Source organism: Ascaphus truei, chromosome 5, assembly GCF_040206685.1.
Source record: "Ascaphus truei isolate aAscTru1 chromosome 5, aAscTru1.hap1, whole genome shotgun sequence".
In the NCBI taxonomy this organism is placed as follows: domain Eukaryota; kingdom Metazoa; phylum Chordata; class Amphibia; order Anura; family Ascaphidae; genus Ascaphus; species Ascaphus truei.
The window spans coordinates 177,158,216-177,183,881 of NC_134487.1; the positions used below are offsets into that span (position 1 = coordinate 177,158,216).

Sequence of the window (25,666 nt, forward strand, 5' to 3'; positions counted from 1 at the left end):
GAGCTGGAGGGAACAAGACAGGGGAGGGCGTGACACTGGAGTGATGGGGGCCCGGCCATGACAACACCCGGCAGGTTTGCCCTCATTGGCTGAGCCGCTGGCGGGCGTGGCCTAGTGCTCCGAGTCCTGATCTCAATTCTCTTGAGAGCAGGTATGGTGGTCCCCCTCGCAGCGGGCTCGGCCCCATTGTGGTGTGGCTCTTATCCCTGCAGCTCTGCAGTAGCCAGCGGGTATTTGGCCTTAGGCTTTGGTTTCCAGAGATTCGCTATTTTGTGTTTACCAGGTATGCCCAGGTTTCAGATGAGTACTCTGTCATGCACTTGTAGCACTTGCCCATGTACTCTTCTATCATAATGAATTTTATTTCCCTGACTGCCCTACGGCAGCAGTAGTGGCCAGTCTGTACGCTTCTTGCAACTGTTCCTTTAGTCTCTGTACATACTGCATGTACGTTGTCAGGAATGTGCCATCTGCTGCCACTCCAAAACACAGATCGATGAGTAATCAGGCTTCCCGTCCAAACATCAAGTAGTAGGGCGAATACCCTGTAGAGTAATTCCGGGTGCAGGTACCAGGTGCATGTACCAGGTAGTGCACATGCTGGCTCCATCGTTTCTTCCCTTCAGTATTTAATGTGATGAACATGTTCAATAGGATCCCCCTGTGGGTGGTAAGGCATTGTTAGTGATTTTTTTTTTTTTACCACAGAGGCACAGTAGTTCCTTGATGAGGTGGCTTTCAAAATCCTGCCCAAGATTGGAATGTATCCTAGCTGGCAATCCATAATAGACAAAGTACTTGTCCCACAGCACCTTGGCGACAGTAGTAGCTCGTTGATCCTTTGTTGGGCATGCTTGAGGTTACCGGGTGAAGTGGTCTGTGACCATTAGGATATTACTGGTATTTTTTCTGTCTGACTCTAAGGACAGGAAACCCATGTAGACCAAATCCAGTGGTCCATTGTTGGTTATATTTGTCAGGCAAAGTCTTTCTAAGCACACACTGCCACAGTTCTTGCAATATTCGACATCCTGAGCCTTTCAGGGCCAATAGATTTGGTCTTTCACTAATCCCAACATCTTTTCCGTGCCCTGGTAGCCATGATTGTGATGTAGAGAATGGAGTACCACCTGCCTATACTTGTAAGGAAGTACCAATTGCTTAGTTATGTTGTGTTGTGACTTCTTTGCGACTCTGAACATCACCCCGCTCTTGATCCCCAGATTAGGCCATTGTTTTAAGAGGAGTCCACTTTAAAGGTGCATTCCGATTCCCATCCTGACCAATTTCTGGTTCATCAAAGCTGACCATACTTCCTTCAAACCGAGGTCTGTCTGTTCGGCTTGTGCTAGATCCCGCCGGTTTAACCGAGGTGACCCCTCCAAAGTTAACTCTGCAGGGTGAGGGTATACCAGGTGTATGGCAGTGGGGGATATCCCTAGACTGTAAGCCACTCTGTTTAGATTTGCTGTTGTGATCATTCTTGGCATGTCAATTGGCTTACCCAATGTGTGCAATACAATACAATACAGATAGTCGTGCAGCTTGTCCACTATTGCCCATTTCAACACCAAGAATTTGAGTTTGTGCACTGAGTAGTTTCTCTCTGAAGGTGCCAACCCCTTACTTGTGAATGCCACATGTCTCAGCCCCTCAGGGGGCTCTTGATACAGTACTGCTCCTAACCCCTCTAGGTTGGTGTCAACATGAAGCACATAGGGTTTTTGTGGATCAGCAAACGCTAATGCATGCGCATTAGTGAGGCAGGCCTTTATGGCTTAGAAAGTCTCTTTGCACTTAGAAGTCCACCTGTCACCAAATGGCTCGTTCATTTTTAAATAGTCTTGAGTGGTGGCTCCAACAGCCGTACTGCATCCTTTGGGTGGCGGGTAACCGTTCGTTAATTGCTTCAACGTCTGTACAATAGCCGAGAAATTATTCACGAACCATCTGTAATATCCACAGAACCCCAGAAAGATTCCCAATTCTGTCAGTTGTTTGGGTCTAGGCCAGTATGGCCTCTAAGTTAGAGGGGTTAGTAGCCACTCCTTTTTCAGACACAATATGCCCCACATACATGACAGACGTCCAGCAGAACTGATACTTGCCCAGTGAAAATTTTTATCCGCTCTCGCTTAGCCGATCTAGTACCTTCATCAGGCTAGAATCTATCCCCATTGGAGTTTATCGTCCATGCGGGGTCCATCACCTCGGCACTATACAGGTGAGCCACCACCACGCAGTTTTGTATCTATACATCATGGGCAGTCACGTTTCTTACTTCTACGCCTAGTGTGTTCATTTTCCCCATCTGTATGTAAAGAACACCGGTCTTTACCAATAGCCCATCAGGGTATCCCTCCATTGGTTGAACTATCTTTTTAGTGGTCCCTTCTATATTTCGCCGGAGTGTCACTTTTCCATTGATCCTCTGTACGCTGTTGGGGAGAACTTGCACATGGTGGGATCTGGCCCACGTGACCTCCCCCAAGGGTCCCTCACTCTGAGCATTGTCTTTTTTTCTCCATTCACTGGTATGCCTTCAAACACAAGGGATGGATGGTCAATGTCCATCCACAATCGATTTCCCGATTGTCTGGCACCATTTTGCTAGTTGTCTAAAAATATTATAATTTGTTTCCATTATGGCTCCAGTTTCATCCTTGCTGCGGACTTCAGGGCATATGAGGCCACCACCATCTACGGTCCTTCTACTCCATTTATTTTCATTGGAAACTCGAGCTTCACCACTACGTACCCTAGATAAGGGTAGCTGCCGTCACTGAGGCCCCAAACAACCAAGCTCTCCAGCGGTTGCAACGGCAGATGTTTTAGGATCTGATCATACCAGGGTTTAAAAATAATGGAGAACTGTGATCCACTATATAAAAAGACGTTGCATACTTGTCCCTCAATCTTCACCTTCACTTGTGCTTATGGCCCCAGTAGTTACCGGGGTAAATGGGAGGTAGGATGATCTCTTGCTGGTGCCGTTCAGACAGAGCCTTTCTGCACCCAGGGCCCTGTATGCTCATTCACTGGGTCCTGATGTTATTTCCCGAAGCAGTACGAGAGTGGATGAGCTGCTTCACAACTTGAGGTAGATTCTCTCTTTTCTGGCAATGTCCTTCTTCCCTATATCTATAACAGAAATCAGTCCCTCCATTTTTTTTTTAATCTAAAATTCTCCACGGCGTTGATCCTTCCTCGGTGGGCTATCTCCTGACCCCCATTGATTAGTTGCTGCTACGCTCTTAGTGGACCACCCTGCCACCAGGTGGAGCGCCATTTGTTCTTCCTCATGCCATATCTCTCATGGTAGCTCTAAAAACTTTGGGGGAGACTCTTCCCACTGTTGGAGTTGCAGTTAGAGGGTCATTACATCTCCGGTTAGTACCCCCCAGATCAATTGCTCCACTTGGGCGCGATTCACCTGATCAGGGTTGATACCCTTATTCCTCACGATCTTCAGAAAAGCCACCTCCAGTCTGTGCAGGAACTCAGATAATTTCTTACCCTCATGCTAGTACATTCCCCGGAATCTAGAATACAATTCTTCCCCACTTTCAGTGGTGCCAAATGTATTTTCCAACGCCCGCAGGTATTCGCTTTGGATGCTACCTGCATTTCCTTCCCTAACGGCTCTTACTATTGCTAATGCGGGGCCCTTTAGGCTTTCCGCAATCCAAACCTTCTTGTCTTGATCTGAGCCCTCCCCCCCCCATTCCTGCACCATCTGCATAGCCTGCTCTACCCAACTTTCAAAGTTGTCCTCACTCTTGGGAGTCGGACTTACGCCTGAGAGGACTCAGTCTCCTATAGTCATTGTTCCCCCTCCCATCCCACGTAGTGCATGGATTTCTCCATTAACTGTTCCATGGGTGTGACAAGGGCCTCGGATGAATCTGGGGCATGTCCCATAGAGGACGTGGATATTTCAGGGTACATTTAATTTCGGAACTCTTCTATCATAGCCCCATCACTAGCTAGGAATTCCTGGACCTTATCTACTATAGTGTTTTTAGCAACATTGCAAGTGCCCACAACAGGTTTACATCCCACAGTAACACCCCACATCTTATGGTTTCTCCCTGCAATACTATCGGAGAGGGGGATAGTGTGACAGGAGAGAGGGGGTGTAAGAGAGGGAGTAAGGAAGCAAGAGGGGAGGGAGATGGGGAGTGATGTGGGAGAGCGACTGAGAAAAAGAGGGGAAGAGTGCGAGACAGAGGGGGGAGAGGAATACATGGGGAGAGGTATGAATAGAGGAGGGGGAGAGCTAGGTGTGAAAGGGGGTGGGGGGCAGTCAAAACTCTAGTCCTGGGCCCCCGGAAATCTTTCAGTGGCCCTGAACATGCCTGAGATCCCATCGGAAATATCCTAATTTGGATAATTTCAATATACTTTGCATATGCCAATTAGCCTATTTCACAGAAAGGAACAGTTTTGTTCACAGATGTTTCTCTTCTCCTCTCCGTTATATTTTCAAATTTAGGCCACAAGGTTTATCTGCTAAAAAGCATCAACTGCAAAGTAATTCCAATATCCAGCAGTTTAAGCCAAGATATGAAGTACATTTTCAAAACTTCAATTTTAAAAGCTATAAAACATACTCAATTACTAAACAATTGTCGCAGTGGCAGATAGGGTATTGTCTGGGTTTTTATTCTGGTGTATTAATGTTTAAAACATTACCATGTATTTACTAAATGGGCACAAGAGGCTTTACAATAAATTGAAGAACAAAAATAGTAACAAAACAAAAAAAAAAAGGATTTTTATTTACATGGTTTTCATTCAAAAACAAACTAGATGCAAATGACAAATAATGGTATGGATGCTATCAAATGAATTTCCTGCTGCACTGCTGGATATGAATGACATTCCGGACATTACATTCATTACATTTTCTTCGATTCCCAAAGAAACGTTAAATATTTGATGCTAAGTCTGCCAGACGAGCTTTGAAGCTGCATCTAATTTCATTGTAATAACTGTGTGTGTTGGCGTCTAGGTCCAAAGGCTTTACAATACCTCCGAAAACTGGCGAAACTAAAACTCACCAGAATATTTTTGTTGATGCCCATCCTTAGCGAGTTCCTGTTTTTCTGGGCGTCCGTCCAGGGGGATGAGGCCAAAAAAAAGAGAGGTGTTGCTGAATTAGTGATATCTATGTCTGTGTAAAATACTTTAATATGACATTGAACTCTTCAAATAAATATATTTCTTATTCTTAGAATACATCAGGCACACGTTGCTACCTGTAAATGACAGTGACTTTTGTCAAAGCAGAAAGTACACCCCAAAGAGTACACTGTCAATGAGAATCTGCTAAATCTCTATTTTGCCCCATTAAAAAGGAAATCCTGCTTCTTAACAAAAGCAGCCTCAGCACAGACTCCATAATATAGCTTTCAGGGGAAAAAGTCAAATTTTATGAGCAGCTGCAGTATGGTCCAGTGAAACCAAACTAAGGGCATCTGCCAAACTCAACTATATTACTAGTCAAATATTTAATGTGATTTTTATTTGGGTAGAAATGAGTAGTTTATTGGTCACAGATATATTCTTGGAATTCAAAGCAAACAGGTGCACCGCTTTGTTGGGGAGGGGGGTGGGGGAGGAGAAGAATTATGGTGACGGGTTTAGCTTTTTAGTTATTTTAAAGCTGGTTAATACAAATAACACAAATCAATATTAAAAGTCATCAGTCCTGGGGCAGATGTTTGCCAGACCTGACACGCTGTATATCTGTAGTTTCCAAGATTCATTGTAGGTTGTGATAACGGTTAATAGACCAACAGTAGAGACTCTTGGTTGATGCAATAATGCATGGAGTTTTTGCATACCTCACAGGCATCTTTCTGCATTCAATGCATTATTTATAATCGGTACAGATGAAGAAGAGAACTGTGAGGTTTAGAAAGCCTATGAGACTATTAGATCATGCTGCAGCTTCATTAAAAGGTATCACAACATGCAACTTATCTGCAGGGGTCCAAGATCATTACAACTGTAAGAGCTATATCTATGCTAGACATAAAATGCTGATTTAAAACATTTGTCAACTAAAAAAAACTAAATAGTTTAAGATTTTGGGTTCCTGGATCCCCCCCAAATTACATTTGACATAAAAGTTAAATGAAATTGAAAGCAAGTTCAAAGGGCTGGTGGTACCCGAGGGTGCCACTACCTTCTGTCCAGTGTGCCACGGCCACTGGGGGAAACACTCTGCCGTGTGCCCAGCTGGCGCGCTCCATGCTGTCTGGAGAGAGGCTGTGATCCGACTCCACTTGCTCTCCTCTCTCAGCCTGGCACAGAGAGAGGAGAAAGACAGATCCCAGCCTACCCATCATCAATGTGGAGTGTGTGATAGTGAAAGGTGATAAGAGTGCTATGTTAGAAAGGGGAGTATGCTCCGTGACAAGGGGGAATGGTTGAATGTGGAGCGTGTTGAGAATAAGGGCGAGTGGTGGGTTAGTGCGTGTGAGGAGGGCGAGTGTGAGGCGTGTAAACAAGAAGGGTTGCATGTGATCTGATGAGCAAGGGTGCCCATGAAAAAGGCTGAGAACCACTGTATTCAACCATTAGGGTATCTTAATTTTTTTGCTATTCCTGGAACATGGAAGGGTTTAGCTTCATTCCACCATCCAGGAATCGCCTTCATATCACACGATATATATATACCACCTACTTATATTGAAGTCACATCTTTGTTTGATTCATTCATTTGGAATTTGGAGTCTATGCATCAAGAAAGTTTCTGCGCTGGTGCATTCGCTTGAAGAAATTCACGTATTTTTTCTGTCTGAACATGACATATTTATTAAGTCTATTTCTACTGTTGTAAAATGTGGTGCACGCTGCCCTAGTATTCTGCGTGGAAGAAAACAATGTATGCCACTGTAGCGGGTGTACCCCTGTGGTACTGTACTACTGGTGCTGCTTTCACCTGTTAGGATAACCTGAGGCCTGAGCCTCCGCTACTGGGAGCCTGGGGTGTACTTACACTCGGTGCAGCGCCTCGACTGATGAGGGATCCCAACGAGGTGGGAGTGTGCCCTTATCAGAACCCACATATACAATACCAAACGTGATTGGATAAACAGTATTTACTGACCGGAATAATGAGAACCCTTAGCATATAACCAACATAGCATTACTCTGCATACACAGCATTACATCATCATGCATATGAAACTGAGTGTGTGCTTAGTGTCAATCTTGATATCACCTAGTACTTGGTGTACCTGGGTGCCGGGGCACTTAACCTCTTAGTGTCCACCAGCTAGAAAGTTAGTGTGAATGTGAGGGACAGCGCTTCCCTGTGTTGGGGCCCATTGGTGCACTTGTTATACTACCTCCCTGATCACTGCTCCTGATCAGGAAAATCCTTGGGACTCAGCAACACCGCACTGTGCTGCTCTGGGCAGGGATGAATCCACTGTCTGTCTCCCCAGGGAGGGATCTCCAGCCGGATGATCCTTGACTGACTGTCTCTTTAAGGAATCAGCGTCTATTTCAGCACTCAGGCTGCACTGGCTCTCATGCAATGTCTTGCAGCAAATCTCTCTGTAGGCCTTCCCTATAGCAAGCACTCAGAACACATATACAGTGACTCAGGGAACCACCTGGGCCCTGGGGGATTGACCTCTGGCCTAGTCCCTGGAGCACTGCTACATGGACCAACCTGCAACTTCAGGCTCCTGATCTTCACTGGCACTTCCTGTCCCAGCAGGCAATAGTCTTTCCTTCCTCCAGAAGCAATCCAGCCATCTAATTGGCTCTCGTAAGTCACCAGGCAGCTTCCTCCCTGAGCATCATGGGAGTTGAAGTCCTTGAGCTGCCTGATTAACATTGCGACCGTGTGCGCATAGGGCACTGCTCCTGCGCAATTCTAATGGTCGCCGCGACCTTGCCCCACTCATGCGCAACCTTCTAGGGCTCTTCCCAGCCTTTGCCGCTTCTGCGCATGCCCTGACTCTGCGCTCGTGCGCGCGCACACCTAACATGACGGCGCCCTAGGGCGAGAACCACCGGCAACTCTATATGCCCAGCGTTACACTAAGGGTAAGCAGGGGGGAAACCGGGAGCGCAGAGAGACCGGAGGGTACCTGGCTACGTCCTCCCCCTGGTGAAAACATCAACCACCCCGCTTGAACCAAAACAGGTATACAACGTTATATAATAAAAATGGAGGTTTCAGGGTACAACTAACGATCACTTTAAACAAGATTGTACATCTCAACACACATATTGATCACAGAGGCTAGCTTGGCTTTAGCTTGCTGCTGAGACTCATAGTGGGGTGCCCCTAGTGAATCGTAAGCCACTCTAGTGGGAGGGCGTCTCACTCACTGGCTCCTGCGAGTCTCAGTCTCCATTTCTTCATTTTGGGAGAAATCATCGTAGGCTTGGGGCCTGGACTCTATCAGAGGGTGAACCAGTATGGGAAAAGTCTCTCTGTGGCACAAAACTCGGACTGTTAGGATCTAATGGTTGGTTACTTGGTGAATTTCCTGATGATGGTGCCGGAATCACAGGCCCATTACCCGTTGCTCTTCGGGAGGTGCCCACCAATCTCTGTTGGATGTTCCCTCCAAAGGATCTTGAATCGTTTCATCTGTGGACCCTGAATTCTCGGTAGACTCTTCCGGCTCACTGTCGTTTACTACTGTCTGTTTCTGGATCTCGCTCTCCCAGTTGTGGGATAGGTAACAAGTGGTTTCGGTGCCAGACATTTACCCTGCCATTCGCGTCACGTATGCGATAGACAGGGAGGCCCGGCATTTGGGACTCTACTTGAAGAAGTCCCTCTCTCCAGCAATCAGCTAGCTTGTGCTTGCCAAGAATCCTTGAGTTGCGTAGGAGAACTGCATCTCCCGGCTGGAGCTCTCGATATCGTACTTTGTGGTCGTACCTCCTTTTGTTATTGGCGTTCAGTTTAGCGGTAGCTCTTTCGGCTAACTGATAGGCACGGTGCAGACTATCCTGGAGTCTCTTCACATATCGATAATGAGCCATGTTGGGTACCCCATCGGTAGATACCCACAGGCGGATGTCGATCGGCAATCGGGCTTCTCTTCTAAACATCATGAAGTATGGCGTGTACCCTGTGGACTTGTGCCTGGTGCAATTGTATGCATGCACCAAGGCCTCCACATGTCTGCTCCATTCTCCTTTTTGGGAATCTTTCAGGGTACCTAGCATATCCAGCAATGTCCGATTAAACCTTTCAGGGAGCGCATCTCCCTTGGGATGGTAAGGGGTAGTTCTTGATTTCTGGATATTCAACATTGTTAGCAACTCTTTGATCAGCTTGCTCTCAAAATCTCGCCCCTGGTCTGAATGCATCCTGTTGGGCAGACCATAATGTACGAAATACTACTCCCATAGCACTTTAGCCACAGTGGTAGCTTTCTGATCTTTCGTGGGAAAGGCTTGCGCGTATCGAGTGTAATGATCTGTCACTACTAGCACATTCCCTATACCCTTTGAGTCTGGCTCTATACACAGAAAGTCCATACATACTACATCCATAGGCCCGGAGCTCTTGAGATGGCCCATTGGGGCAGCACGAGTGGGAAGTGTCTTCCTATGAATGCACCGTAAACATTTCCGGCAGTGTTGTTCAACTTACTCCCTCATTCTTGGCCAGAAAAAACGGTCTCGCACTAAACCCAGAGTCTTATCCACCCTCTAATGTCCATGATCATCATGTAGTGATCTTAAAACGGGGCGTTGCATTTGCCGGGGTAGAAAAAGTTGTCGACGGTCAGGATGATTGTGGAATTGAACAACCCTATAGAGTAGTCTGTTATCCATCTCAAACTTGTCCCATTCTCACATGAGGATGCTTACATCATCGGGAGGAGCCTGTTTCACTAGGGAAGAATCAGTTTTGTGTAGAGCCTCTCGGACAGCCTTAGCCGCAGGATCACGTGTCTGTGCTATTACCAGTTCTTTCCAAGTGAAGATAACATTTTGGGTTAGGCCCATGCCATCGGGGTGACAGTAAGCTTCTGGGAGGGCTTGAGGTCGACACCCTAAAGAATCCGCGACTCTCAGCTCGGAGAATGCGACTCGTTCGTTTACAATAGCAGCAGTGGAACACATGGCTCTCATCCCTGGTCCCGGGATTTCTTCCCAAGGCCCATCATCGGATGTCTCACTTAGCCCCGATCTTCTAGATAGAGCATCAGCTCCTATATTGAGAGGTCCTGGCTTATATTTCAGGGAGAACTGGTAATTGGCGAGGGTGGCCAACCATCTATGACCAGTCGCATCTAATTAAGCAGTGGTTTGTACATAGGTCAGCGGATTGTTGTCCGTTCGGACTTCAAAGGTAACCCCGTAGAGGTAGTCATGTAGTTTTTCAGATATGGCCCATTTGAGGGCAAGAAACTCCAATTTGTGGACGGGATAGTTCTTTTCACTAGGAGTCAAACTTTTACTTGCATAGGCCACAGGACGAAGTCCAGTTGGGTACTTCTGGTGTAGCACTGCTCCCAATCCGTTGAGGTTGGCATCCACGTGCAGAATGTAAGGCTTCTCCGGGTCAGCATAAGCTAAAACGGGAGCCTCAGTCAGACTCTTCTTCAGCCCTTTAAACACTTCTTCACAGGCAGATGTCCACTGATCCCCGAAGGGTGTTCTCGGAGTGGTCTTCTTCTGCTTGGGTCCTTCTGGGTAGACCTTCAGCAAGTTGTTCAGCACAGCCGCCTTCTTGGAGTATCCATCCACAAACCGCCGGTAGTACCCGCAAAACCCGAGAGAGGACCTCAGCTCCATCACATTCTCAGGTCTCGGCCAATTCATCACCGCCTCTACCTTAGCCGGGTCAGTGGCCACTCCATCCGCAGATACTATATGGCCCACATAAGTGACCGATGTCCGACAGAAACGGCACTTGTCTAAGGAGAGCTTCAATACTTCTTGACCTAATTGATCCAGCACTTTCATCAGCCGAGTCTCATGTTCTTCGAGATTGGTTCCGAATACAATTATGTCGTCTAAGTAGACCAGACACTCACGAGGACACGTCTCCAATCGTCTTCTCCATAAGCCGTTGGAAGGTGGCTGGAGCACCGCAGATACCTTGGGGCATCCGGGTGAACTGATAGAAGCCCAAAGGACAGACGAACGCCGTCTTTTCTTGGTCAGCCAGACTCATGGGAACCTGGTAATATCCAGATCGAAGATCCAACACACTAAACCTCTGACTTCCGGATAATGAACTGAGGATCTCTTCTATGCGTGGTAGTGTGTATTGGTCAGGCACCGTATGTCTGTTCAATGTTCTGTAGTCCACACATAATCGGACAGACCCATTTTTCTTCCGCATCACCACAATCGGCGAGACATAGGGACTTCTAGATTCGGTCACTATACCGGTGGTCTCCATCTCATTCAGAACCCCTTGCACATCCTCCATGTCTTGGGGAGCTATACGGCAAGACCTTTCCCTAAACGGAGTGTCATCATTCAGACGAATCGTGTGCTGAGCGCTTCTGCTACATCCCACGTCCATCTCACTAGTAGAGAACCCTTCCCGTCTCTCTCTCAACTGAGCACGTAATCTCTCTTTCCATTCTTCCTCCAGAGGGGAATCTCCGAAGTCGAATTGTAGTGCTTCGGTCTCTCCTCCCACGCAGGCAGTGTGTACGGTCACTGTGTCGTCCACAGGCACCACAGGATAAATTCAACCTTGACTTTGTCCTTCTTCAATCAGCACTGTATGTAGAGACATGTTCTGAATGGACACGGTAATCTTCCTGGGAACATTAGATGTCCACTCCCATACTACAGGTATCATTCGATAGCCCCACTGAAGCTCAGACTCAGGAAGAGTCTCTAGCGAAAAGTACTTGTCATTTTCATGCCGACGGAGGTAATGAACCAGCGCCATCACACGCCTCACTCCCCCTGGTGGAATCTCCAATAACCCTCGCTCCAGATTAAAGATCTCACCATACTCTTCTTTGTATGCCACTCTATAGCATTCTTCCCGTAGGCCAGGGGTGATGTTCAGGGAGGACAATGGTAGCTCACGGCTTCTTGCAGGAAGGAACGAATCACTGAGCTCACTATATCGCGTTCGTGCCCAATATGATGGGGGCACTGGGATGCTCTCGAGCCTCCGGGCAGCTTCCACCATCATACGGTGTGACTTGTTAGTGTTCAATTGCAAGATATCCAACTTGACTGCCACTATTCCGTCTATGGGGTAATCATCTTTACTCAGTCCCCATAGCTTCATCTTTTCAGCTGACTGTAACGGGAGATGAGTGAGGTGCTGGTCATAGAAGGGACGATAGATGATGGTCACCTGTGGCCCAGTGTCCAACAGTGTTGAAGAATAGATCGCACTACGACGACTCTTATGATAGCGGTGGGCCCTACTCGATAATAGGCATCTGTTTGGGGAGTCGTTTCTGGGGAGGCTTGCCAGATTCTTCGTCCACATCCTCGGGTAGTGCCGGAAAGAAGTAAATGACTGCTGTACCTGTACCGTGTAGGACTTAGCTTCTGTATGGGGTTTTCCAGGGCTTGGGCAGACCCTTGCGATATGTCCTAGTTCACCACAGTTGTAACAGCGTAAGTCCATGTGAGATCTTGGTGGCGACCTGGGTACTTCAGTAGCATCCGTATCTTTCTCCTTCTTGTTCCGTTTTCCTTTGGGTATTTGTGCTTCCTTGGCATCCTCTTTGCGTCATCTTTTCCCTTCTTGGGGTTGTGAAAATGCAGCTGCACCTCATGCCTCCGGATATGCCGCATTAATTCCATGTAGCTAGGTGGTGTTGCAGTGATCCGGGCTGCCCGCATCACTATAGCTATAGGGTGACTAGGCAACGAACCTTTCAATAGCTGCTTGAATCAATGCTGGTCCACTTCAGCAGCCACCACAATTTTCTTTGACAGGAGATTCCCTAAGGACAGCTGGAGCTTATTGACGAACACGGACAAGTCTTCTCCTTCCTTTTGTCGGAGAGCCTTGTATTTTGCCATCAACTCATCCTCATCGTCTTCATACGCATAGGACTGGGTGAGCATTTCTAACAACTCATAAGCCGTCACATCTCCTTCTACTTCACGATGCATTCGGACCAGCTGCGCAGCTGAGGGTCGGAGACTCTCCACTAGTCTTTGCCGCTTGACCGACTCTGGGCACGACCATTCGCTTAATATATGGATGGTATGTTCCCTCCATGTTTCAAAACCTTCTCCTGTAGGCGTCGGTAGAGTCCCAGAAAAGGGCTTTAGCTTCCTGTAATTTTGAGATTGAGAGGCGAGAGTTATTGTTTCCATAAATTGGGGCACAGTCATATTCACCAGAAACCCTCCATTGATGAGGCCACTATAAATCCCGGGATTAGCAGTAGGGATTGGCGGGAGACTTGTCGATAGCCTATCAGGGACAGGGGACTGGGGTTGGCTTCCGGCCCAGCTAGTGGCTCCCTCTAATGCACTTGGAGAAAAGGTCACTCGGGGTGGACGGGAAGTACTGGCAGGGGTATTTGAGATGGGTGTCATCGCCTGCCAGTCACTGGTAGAGGGCCCGTCGGAGACCGGATCACTGGTTGGAGAGCTTGGGGAGGTAAATACCTCTCTGATTTTGGGTAGGTCTGAGAATACTAACGGATTGCCCTCGGGTGGGGCCTCAGGGGCTTGTAAGGTCTGGGGAGCAGTTTCCCGGCATATTTCCCGCCCTGCCGTGAATAGCAGGGTACTCCATTTATAAGTGGGGTCATATTCCCATCCTCTCAAAGTGTCAAGACCCAGGAGTTTCCCTAATGAGTCTCGTACGTCACTCTCAGGCACTAAGGCTGGAACGTTCCCTACAGCTATGACATGATTGGGTGGTTCTCTGACCTTGAAGGCCCAGGTGTGAACCTCCGGACTGGACGGAGAGAACATGATGAACAATTTGGATAATTATACACAATTTTATTAGGCACCCCAGGTCTGAATCTCAGCAGCGCCTCCAAATGTAGCGGGTGTACCCCTGTAGTACTGTACTACTGGTGCTGCTTTCACCTGTTAGGATAACCTGAGGCCTGAGCCTCCGCCACTGGGAGCCTGGGGTGTACTTACACTCAGTGCAGCGCCTCCACTGATGAGGGATCCCAACGAGGTGGGAGTGTGCCCTTATCAGAACCCACATATACAATACCACACGTGATTGGATAAACAGTATTTACTGACCGGAATAATAAGAACCCTTAGCATATAACCAACATAGCATTACTCTGCATACACAGCATTTCATCATCATGCATATGAAACTGAGTGTGTGCTTAGTGTCAATCTTGATATCACCTAGTACTTGGTGTACCTGGGTGCCAGGGCACTTAACCTCTTAGTGTCCACCAGCTAGAAAGTTAGTGTGAATGTGAGGGACAGCGCTTCCCTGTGTTGGGGCCCGTTGGTGCACTTGTTATACTACCTCCCTGATCACTGCTCCTGATCAGGAAAATCCTTGGGACTCAGCAACACCGCACAGTGATCCCACGGCGCACCGTGCTGCTCTGGGCAGGGATGAATCCACTGTCTGTCTCCCCAGGGGAGGGATCTCCAGCCGGATGATCCTTGACTGACTGTCTCTTTAAGGAATCGGCATCTGTTTCAGCACTCAGGCTGCACTGGCTCTCATGCAATGTCTTGCAGCAAATCTCTCTGTAATGCTATATGAAAGGGTCCCTTCATTAAGGCCTTCCCTATAGCAAGCACTCAGAACACATATACAGGGAATCCCTGGGGGATTGACCTCTGGCCTAGTCCCTGGAGCACTGCTCCGTGGACCAACCTGCAACTTCAGGCTCCTGGTCTTCACTGGCACTTCCTGTCCCAGCAGGCAATAGTCTTTCCTTCCTCCAGAAGCAATCTAGCCATCCTATTGGCTCTCGTAAGTCACCAGGCAGCTTCCTCCCTGAGCATCATGGGAGTTGTAGTCCTTGAGCTGCCTGATTAACATTGCGACCGCGTGCGCATAGGGCACTGCGCCTGCGCAATTCTAATTGTCGCCGCGACCTTGCCCCACTCATGCGCAACCTTCCAGGGCTCTTCCCGGCCTTTGCCGCTTGTGCGCATGCCCTGACTCTGCGCTCGTACACCTAACATGGCGGCGCCCTGGGGCGAGAACCTCCGGCAACTCTATTTGCACTGCGTTACACTAAGGGAAAGAAGGGGGGAAACCGGGAGCGCACCGAGACCGGAGGGTATCTGGCTACACCACCTTTAAGGTGAAAGAGAACCAGTAAGAGAAGTAACGTATTTCTTAATACAGGGGTGCTCAACTCCAGTCCTCAACCCCCCCTCCCTAAACCCCCCAACAGGTCAGGTTTTTGGGATATCCCTGCTTCAGTACAGGGGGCTCAATCAGTCCCTGCTTCAGCACAGGTGTCTCAGCACAGGTGTATTCGACTGAGCCTCAGATTGAGACACCTCTGCTGAAGCTGGGATATCTTGAAAACCTGACCTGTTGGGGGGGGGGGGGGGGGCTTTAGGACTGAAGTTGAGCACCCCGGCCTTAATATATAGGCCTGCAATATGCAAATGTGACTCCGCCCTAACTCCTCCCACAACATAAATCCCTCATCTCATAGCAGACAGACACAGACATACCCAAAAATGGCACAACTAAGAGGAATACATAGCCCCTGCCTGGCGCAGGGATATTTCAGTGCATGTTGCGACAAAAAAATAACCATGAGCCAAATGTTGCCTTTGATACATCGAGCCGAATATTTTTCGGGCTAGGCAAGGGTACAACGTTTTGAAGAACATTGAATGTAGACATCTCCCTCCTGTCACTCACTCAGATCCCCCACTTTCTGTGTGGGGTTCCGTGGGCCTGTACTCTCTTGGTGCTCTAATGAACCTTAATATTGAACAGTCAGAACGCTTCAGGCATTAAAATCATTTCTTTTCTCAGTTTGCTGCTGGCTGCACACATACGTAATGTGATCATTTCCCTAGTGAATAGCAGATCATGCTTCTTATTTCCTGGTAAAAATGTCCTTGGTGTAAGCCGGTATCTGAAATGTGTTTCCCTGTGCTGCCGGAGCGCTCAGCAATGCCTTGCAAAGTTTGGGGGAGTGAGGACATGTAGACTACCCACAAATTCATTTTTTGCAGACAGTAGAAGTGGAACTGCATCATAAGGGCTTTGTACATTCAATAGTAATTGGCAGCTTGAGATCTGTAATAATTTCTGCAGTGTGTTACTGCTGGAGTTAATATCCTTGCATGAACTTAAGCTGACAATCAGGTTTCCATACTATACGCAGCCAAGGGATCTGCCATATATTTCACATACTTTCAAATCTCACTGCAATTTATTTCGGCTCCGCTGAGCCTCTCTGCTCCAGCAGCTGGTTTAAGTGTGTCAGGGAATGTATGTCATCGCTGGCAGTAAGTGGAGCTATAAAGGCAGGCTTTCCGACTGGTAACCCCTTCACTGCCCGAGGGGACTGGAAGTCATTTCAGCAGCAAAGACGTTAATTAAAAAAAAAAAACTTTCCTAGAATACAGATGAATAAAATAACATTCAGTATATCGACTGAGATTGGTATTTTTTTTTTAATTTAATAATGAATAACTCAATGTAATACTTTATTTAATAATATACTTAATTATTTAAATGCTGCGTTTATTTATATATTTTCTGAGACATTTATATTGATTGAGAGAAACACAAAGAAAACATCTCCTCCTAATTCCAGAAAAGGGATTAAGAATCCATCTCAATATGATACGACTTGTTTTTCAAAATGTGTAATAATGGGGGTTAGGCAACCCTGGCAATGAAAGGGATAAGACATTGGATATTGCTAAGCGGTTCAAAAGTCATGTATTAATTTGATTTATGAAGTGATTAATGAATAAAGAATTAAATGTGATAAATCTGTTAAATATTTCTTTAAAATAACGAATATTTCCTTTGTTCTTCCAGGGTCGTTGTATTAATTTCACCAGGGAGAAGAAAGCGATGCCCCCGAGATACCCTCTAAATAACGCCCCTTATGAGTCACCTCCATCCAGCTCAATCTATACCCCTCCCCATAGCCCAATCTACACTCCCCCACCCCAACCAAACCCACCAGCTCAATCCATCCTCCTTCCACCCCCACCAAACACACCCTCCCAACCAGTCCCCTCTCCACCCCCTACACCATCTCCAACCAGCTCACTTCCCCCTCCTCCCCTAGCTCCACCTCCTAACAGAGCTCCGCCTCCCAGCAGACCCCCACCTCGCCCTTCCATCTAAGGATCGTGAATCCTCCCTTCTATGTCTCGTATTAGTTGGGATGCTTTTCAGAAGTACTTCATCTTGTCTTTTGGCTGGACTCGGAGTTCAGCATTTGGACAGAGTCACATTAGACCAAAACCATTTTCCTAACCCCATTTACACCAGCGAGATTCAACAGGACTGAGCCATGGATTTTCCAGCACTTCATTGGACCAACTCCCGCGGGTTGCTTTATAGATATCTCTTTGTGTTTGATCAGCCATGGAGATAGTTGATGGATTTGGTTGACCTCGCTCATGACAGGTTATGCAAGGCTGACCAACAAATCATCTGCTCTTCAATCAATCATGGAATTAGGAGCAACTACTCCCAAACTGAAATGGATTAAATGGCCTAGTGACCGCTGTTGGGTCATGAAAACTTTGGTGGCGGCCCATGGAATTATTGGTTGATTTTAATTATCAGGTCCCATATTTTTTAATTTACTGATGAGAAAAATGAGTATGGTAGGTATCTAAATGAAAAGGAACCAAGTCAAATGATAGACAGGGACAAAAATTGTGATCTCCTGGTGTAGGATCGCAACTTTCAGGCCAGCGGAAATTTGGGGGATGGAATGGTCAACCGCATGGTTTAAAGGGAGTTCAGAAAATAACTTCTCTTACCATTAGCCCACAAAAAAATTAAATGGCTTAACCTTATGTCTTTTCATGCCTTTGAATGACTAAGATTTCTAAGAAGTTTCAGAAAAGAAGTACACACCCGTTCCTCTTGGGTTGACGGAATGGCTTTGTAATCTGGATTTGTACGTTGCTTTGATGAAAATGGAACGTCAAGTAGGTTGAGAAACCAAGAATGAAGAGGACTTCTGCAATGTGCCTTCAATTGGACTTTTGGTGATGGAATTGGGGAGGCACCCAATCTTCATGGACGGCTTCATGGGACCTGGTGTTTTATAACAGCACAAGGCTGGACCTTTGCTTCACAAACTGCTACTGCAGATTCTACGATCATAGATTAAGTTTAACATTTAGGCTTCGCAATGCGTCATTGGCCCCTCTGGCAGCAAAGGGGTTAAGACACATGGAAGTGGAATAAATGGTATCCAGAAACGTATACACTTGCATTGTCTTTTAAAGTAGCTATAATATACAGTAGCATATTACCTATCATAGTCTGTTATATGGGGCACTGGATAACATTAATACAGTAACTCACATAATTTAGGTTAATTTCTTGTTTTATCTCTTGTGCATAACTCTACCAAATTAACATGTATAGAAAAAATTGCCTGTGTAGGTAAATGCTTCAGTACAGACGGCATTCCTTTGTAAAACGGATATGAAATTGTACAGGTGGAATCCAAGTTGCAGAAGCCATAGCTGTTATTGCCAGCTGGTAACATAGTGCGGTAGACCCACCCCTTTTTCATGCACGGCTAATCCTTTTAAATAGCGCCTGTTCTTGCTGGCACAAAGTGTGCGTCTCGCTGCAACACGCCAGTGGGAGCAATAACGTACACGCAATTTTGTTGGCATACTCTACGGTTGCCGTTTACAATCACTCCTAAAGACAGCATTTTGCCACAGAAAGTACTGGCTGATGTCACAGTGCTGTGCGTTATTAGGATCACAACTGGGGAATTAAGGCAATTATAAAATGTGGAATATCAACATTCAGGCTATATAATGGTTTTCTGTCCCCTCTGGCAGTGATGGGGTTCATTAAAAGGCAAGTGAGTAACAGTCCTGATAAGAGAGTACCCCAGGTATGGATGAGAAAAGGCGATGGGCCTATTAACCATATGCAGATGTAGCCCGGGATATTGCTCCCTTTACGGAAACAGTGATCTTCTGTGTTACAATGCAATATTTTGTGTTATCAGTAGGAGCAATAAAATCTGCGACAGCTGTAGATGCAAATACGCAAAATGTGTTTAAAATAACAACGCCCTTTGATCTCCAATGAAGTGGGAATGGTTAAATATTCTGACAGGTCCCATGTTTATCAAATCCGTGATAAACTGTGAGAGATGATTTCACATCTGTACATGCTGGGGAAAGAAATCACAATATGAAACAGCTGTCAGGCTTGTAGGCTTATCATCATTTATTTCTACTGCTCAACGATATCATGGCAGATACTTGGAATAACCAGTACACTATAACAAGAGATGCCTGCGCTATATAACCCATCCACATTTAGTAGGACAATAGGAACTGCATCTTCAATTTGGAGCAAACCTATTGTTTTCTAGCATTTTGAAATGTATCTCCATTGTATTAAAAATGTAATGCATCCTACAGGTTTTTCCTATATCTCAGTTATACTGATGTACATATTGTTTTCTGCTGCTCGCGTGCCATACATAAAACGAAACCATTTTCAATCTCTATGGGCAGCAGATATTTGAAAACAGTAAGTTATTTTAAAGCCACTGATATTTTTTGGCATGTCATTGTACCAAGCTGTGCTTGTCATATTGTATTGTCATAAATGTGTATAGCTATTACTGGAATCTAATCACGTACTGTGTTTTATTTTTATTATTTTTTCCCCGTATTGACGAACATCTGTTTTACACGCACCAAAATATTAACATTTTGGGGGTTTACAACCAGGGACGGGATAAATAGGACCAACTGCAAAAATAAATGCTGTGTATAACATCCCATTTTGGGGGGAGGGTCTATAATCCCTAAATCTCCCTGGAGGTGACATCTCTGTGACACTGACATAAACTCTTAACTCTATAACGTTTGATTGTTCAGCTTCCCAAGAGCATGTGAAAGCTGTACTGTATGTGGATCCAGTTCGGTGTAATTCAGGCGGAATACTTTCTTTAGATAAGCTCACAATCTCGGGGTCCTAATATGCGGTTTTATCTTGATGTGGTAGGAACACATTGAAAAAATAAATAAATGTTGTTTTTCTTCTACCATTCAACAAAGCGGATTATTATTTCACGTAGATTCGTTATTCACAGAGGCCTGGAAAATGAAAGTGGATTTTTAATTTTGGCAGGTGAAAAAAAAATAAAACGTAAAAATACCTTCAAAATATGTCTGTGCTCCTGGGACCCTACATATAACCAACACCAGGACAGTCCTCACCAGTAGGATTCTTCTATTGGCAAGAGGATGTGGGTTAGATGTTTGAAGCTATGTTTAGAGCAGGGGTTCTCAACTCCAGTGCTCAAGACCCCCCAAAAGGTGAGGTTTTCAGGATATCCCTGCTTCAGCACAGGTGGCTCTATCGGTGGCTCAGTGAAAGGCAGCCACCTGTGCTGAAGCAGGGATATCCTGAAAACCTGACCTGTTGGGGGATTCTTGAGGAGGAGTTGGCCACCCCTGGCCTATAGTATTTTGCCCTGCCCGTGTCAGCAAGCAATATGGGATGTGGTTTGCACAAGGCTTAATAGGAGTTAGGTGTCACTTATTTTATCAGGATCTGGGACTCTTTTTATATTAATAAAAGCAAAGAATAACTTCTCAAAAATTTAAATATTCACAAACATATTAGCTGCACCAGATATATTTCATTTGAATTATTTTTAGATCTCTAGCCAGTTCCTTCAAAAATATATAATGAGACTACACGGAAAACGCGATAGAAAGTCGTAACATCATCTCCTGTCTGAGAGATTAAAAAGCATTGAATGAGGGAAGGTTTAGTGTTATTTTAAAGTTCCCCTCATTTATTTGCTTGTTGGCATGACGATGCTGGCAGCCATATTTTTCCAGTGGTAAGTTTAACTTGCGTATCCTAAAGTAGCTGTAAAAACGCTCATGGTCAGATATATTTGTGACCTTGGGCAAAATTACTATTTCCCTGGCCCCTGCATTTCCTGTATTGAGTCAGTTGCTCCTACCCTGAGAGGAGCTGAGTCTTACCTAACCAAGCTGTCAGGGACCTGGCAGGCTTGAGGCCCTCCCCCTGGGAGAGGCTGGTAAACTGTTCCCACTACTCTGATAGGGGGTAGTGGAAGAGCTAGGCCTGCTTCCAGGGCCCTGACTGGGAGTGAAAGGCCAGGGTTATCCTGAGAAGTACTGCTGTGACTGTGTATGCTGTACAGTGTGCTGCAGAGGAAATAAAGTGTTCCTGATTTATAAAGAAGCGGTTGTGAGACTGGAATCTCTCATCCCTGAGTGGGACGTTCTATTCCAGGGATTCCACCCCATATCCTGGGGCCTGCAATAGATGGAGGCACTGTCACCGTGAGTACGTACTGGGTATGTCCCCAGAAGCCTGTCCTGACCTTCCCCATAATACCATCAAGCGGGAGACACAGGAGTCCTGTAAGCCAGCAGGTGCGCCACACTATTATGCCTTGTAACCAGGGTAGCATTTCCCCTAGGAGACCCTATTTGCGATTGGGTGGGGGAATATCCATTACAATTGGAGGCACTGCTGAGATAATCAGGACAGGCTTTCAGCGACGCAGAACAGAAAGATTGAAAGTATGCTTCCAGAACAAGTGCTGCTGAAAGGGGGAAGTCTAGGGGTAGTCAGGAGAACGAAAAACCTCGCAAAGCACGCCCTAGACTGCCCTAAAGGGTGAATAGGTCCGGAGACAAGGCTATTGCTATTCTAGTCAAACCTGAGGCGGGTAGTCAGGATGCCTAGGGGGTGGCCTGGTTAACGCAGTTAAGAGGTACCCCTGGATAGGATCCACGATACTGGCAGCCAAGAGGGGGAGACACACGAGTACTGCACAGGGAAGAGACCAGAGTACTACTAGCCAGTAGCCAGACTATGAACCGCAGAGCACGTGTACTGGATTGTCATCGTGTGCAGTATACTACAGAAAGAGTTTTGCCTAGCCTGGGGTATGCCGAGTTTACCACTTGCCAGAGGCTACATGTATTGCAGTGTTCACAAGAGAGCGAGTTCCCTGCCAAACAGTGAGGGCTGCGCTACAGTGAAAATTGTGGGTTCACCTAAGATGGCGGCTGCTATATGCGATAGTGCACCGTGCGGTGCGAAGAAGCTAAAATGGCGGTTCCCGCCGAGTCTGGATGGCGCACGTGCTGCGTGCAAAAAGACTGTGAGCAGAGTATTTGCAGAGATTTGGCCGGGTCTGGCGCGAAAGCTAGAGCCCCGCCTATGTGCAGGAAGTGGCGCGAAAGCAGGAGCTGTGGCCCCCTGCCCTGTGACTGGCTCAGAGAAGAGTCCACGTCATGAGGTAACATCCAGTGACCCTCCTCTAATCTACACCAGAGGGAGGGGTCACAGTGAAAGCCAGAGTCACGCCTTACTACCGAGTGCCCCTCCTCTAATCTCCACCAGAGGGAGGGGGCACAATGAGAGACAATCCCAGAGCTTTACCCAAACTGAAGGAGGAGCTGGATGCGAGCTGCCGCAACCTCAGACTGATGGAACATGGCGGGCCAGAGGAGTGAGTTACCCCTTTCTTTTGTGCCCGTGTATACATAAAGTAAGAGCAGGCGATATGGACTTTGCCTATTACTCGCTGCCAGAAGGTTTCCTGGATGTACTCACTGACGGGATCACCAGCTTGCGGTGTTTGGGCCCTGACTGTGCATGCCTGGGAGAAGACCTTGTTTGGGGAACTATTTTCTTTGTCAATGGGGCAAGCCATCTTGTGTCTAGCCCGCTAATGCCTACCATTGGGGTGTACCAAGCCCCGATGACTGAGACAAGGCCCGAGCCAGTTCCAGAGACCGCAACCCAAATGCTACCGGGTGAGGTGATCGAACCTGACGAGGCCAGAGACGATCCTCTGGTGTCAGCAAAGCCCGATGACCCATCGGTTATGCTATGCGATGTGGGCCATGTCGATGCTACCCATGCGGAGGGCCCGTGTGCCCCAACAAACGTTCCATGGGGTCCGTGCACCCCGGTACCAGAGGCGGAACTCACGATGGTGGAACCCAAGGAAGAGACAGTGACTGCCCAGGGAGGATGGGGATCGCGATCGCTGGTGGCACAGAAGCGGGACCGCTTCGTGCCGATTGCTGTCAGTGATTGCGAGGGGCCCCAATGTCATTCCCCTGTGGAGATGTCCCTACCTGCCTCGTCGGACGACGAACGTGATAGCAGTTCAGCGGGGGTGATGCGCCTACCGGCAGACCCCTACAGCAGTGCTGCAAGAAGAGAGCCACTTACCTGTGATGTGGAATGGGCGCCGAGGGAGGAGGCCTTAGAAGAGGCCCCAACCAAGGCTGCGGCGGAGGAGTCCGGAGAGGAGGCCCATCTCAGCGCCTACTTCCGCATGAAGGACAGAGTCGAGTTCCCGGTACCCCGTCCTGAGGATGACGTACTTCCTGTGCGGGACCTGACACAAGATGACGCGACCTCGCGAGAGGATGACGTCACTTACAACGCGACCTCCGGAGCGGACTGGGACTGTGCTGCGACCGCTCCGGTGAGTAGCGCCCTCTCCAGGCGAGAAATGGACCACTACATTACAGGGTGGTAGACCGAGGGAAACGCTGGTCTGTCGTGGCTGCGTCCAAGCAGCCAACGTCCCCTGTGATAGGCCGTGGCCTAGCTGAAGCCAAGGACTTTGCCCCGGACACTGTTGCTTCCTATGCCCCAGTCTCTGGCCCCATTACCCCTGCCATTGCCCCTGTCCCATCTGGTTCGGATTCCAGATACAGTCACCACGGGTCACTGGGTGAACAGGTGGTCCCCAAGCCATTCACTGATTACAAGGACTGGGTGGGTTTGGTTCAGGACTCTGGGGATTTGGGTAATGATGTTGTTCATATTGTGCCTGTTGCTCGGGTAAAACCCTATGTGCCTCCAGTGTCTGACAGAGTTGTCAGAAATCACCAAAAGTCATTGCTTTATTTTCACCACTCAGTAGAGGGGGGAATTGAGTTTGAAATGGGTTCCACTGATGAGGATAGGGGATATAGTTTTGATGATGAGGAAAGATCAGTCAAGGAAAATTGGGATACTCATAGCTCCCTAGAGAATTGGTATAATGAAGAAAGGGTGCCTTACATCTCCAGGAGATGCCTTGAGAAAGTGTATGGGCATGATCCTCTCCGACCATTAGCACCCATGTCTAAATTATGGGATGATTGTAGGTGTCCAGTATGCCACCCAGAGTGTTATGGTACTTCTGCTCCAAACCCAGTGGACCATGCTGTGCGCAGGCCACCCTAAAAGGGTATAGCTAGTACAAGTGAATACATATCCTGAGGGTAGTAAAGGAACCTGATCCCAGGTATTACTGTTAGTAGCGGATTCTCCACGTTGGGAGTAATCCTAGTTCTTTTGTGTCACCATCTAAGGAGGGGGTATAACCTGCAAATGTAATAACACTGTATTGTGGTGAATAATATGTCATGTTATTTTGTTTTGTATAGGTTGTTCACCTGCAGGATGGACCCGCAAATTTAGGTCCAAGTGGGGACCATTGGATTCCACCAGAGGGAGAGTATAGCCCTGGTAGGTTTGGGCTATTATTATGTCCTCCTTCTGTGCAATAATCCCTGGTAAGGGCAGGTTTGCCAGGAGTTAAGATGGGTTCTCCCCACTCACTGCAGATCAGTGAGACAGAGAAAGCAGTGCAGTCAGGCCTGTGTCCAATACGGGACAGGGGCGGGCTCTTGTTGTATCTATCTTAATGATCTGCATTTCCTGTATTGAGTCAGTTGCTCCTACCCTGAGAGGAGCTGAGTCTGACCTAACCGAGCTGTCAGGGACCTGGCAGGCTTGAGGCCCTCTCCCTGGGAGAGGCTGGTAGACTGTTCCCACTACTCTGATAGGGGGTAGTGGAAGAGCTAGGCCTACTCCCTGACTGGGAGTGAAAGGCCAGGGTTATCCTGAGAAGTACTGCTGTGACTGTGTATGCTGTACAGTGTGCTGCAGAGGAAATAAAGTGTTCCTGATTTATAAAGAAGCGGTTGTGGGACTGGAATCTCTCATCCCTGAGTGGGACGTTCTATTCCAGGGACTCCACCCCATATCCTGGGGCCTGCAATAGATGGAGGCACTGTCACCGTGAATACGTACTGGGTATGTCCCCAGAAGCCTGTCCTGACCTTCCCCATAATACCATCAAGCGGGAGACTCAGGAGTCCTGTAAGCCAGCAGGTGCGCCACACTATTATGCCTTGTAACCAGAGTAGCATTTCCCCTAGGAGACCCTATTTGCGATTTGGTGGGGGACTACCCGTTTATATATATATATATATATATATATATATATATATATATATATGTATAATACTCTCCTGAAACCTATCAGCAAAGATGAGGGATGCCAACATACACAAACTGCTGCTGTGCCTCATTACAGCCGTGTAGAGATGAGCTGGTGTGGAAACGTATTGAAACCCCTTTAGCCACTTGCGATGAAAGGGTTGGGGAAATCGGCTAATTCACTGGTAAACAGAGGGCTCTTCTAATATTTTTTTTTGTATATGTAGAGAGATTTTC

At 47.2% G+C, this 25,666-nt stretch overlaps 1 protein-coding gene across 1 annotated transcript in view; it reads left to right on the plus strand.

Moving 5' to 3' along the window:
• ANTXR1 (ANTXR cell adhesion molecule 1) overlaps window positions 1-19,769 on the plus strand; it is a 184,732-nt gene extending 164,963 nt beyond the window's left edge. The window contains exon 18 of the mRNA XM_075601304.1: window positions 16,955-19,769. Within this exon, the coding sequence (XP_075457419.1) occupies window positions 16,955-17,269 (315 nt within the window). The 3' untranslated portion in view covers window positions 17,270-19,769. The remainder of the gene's footprint in view (window positions 1-16,954) is intronic.
• Window positions 19,770-25,666: the final 5,897 nt, after the last annotated feature.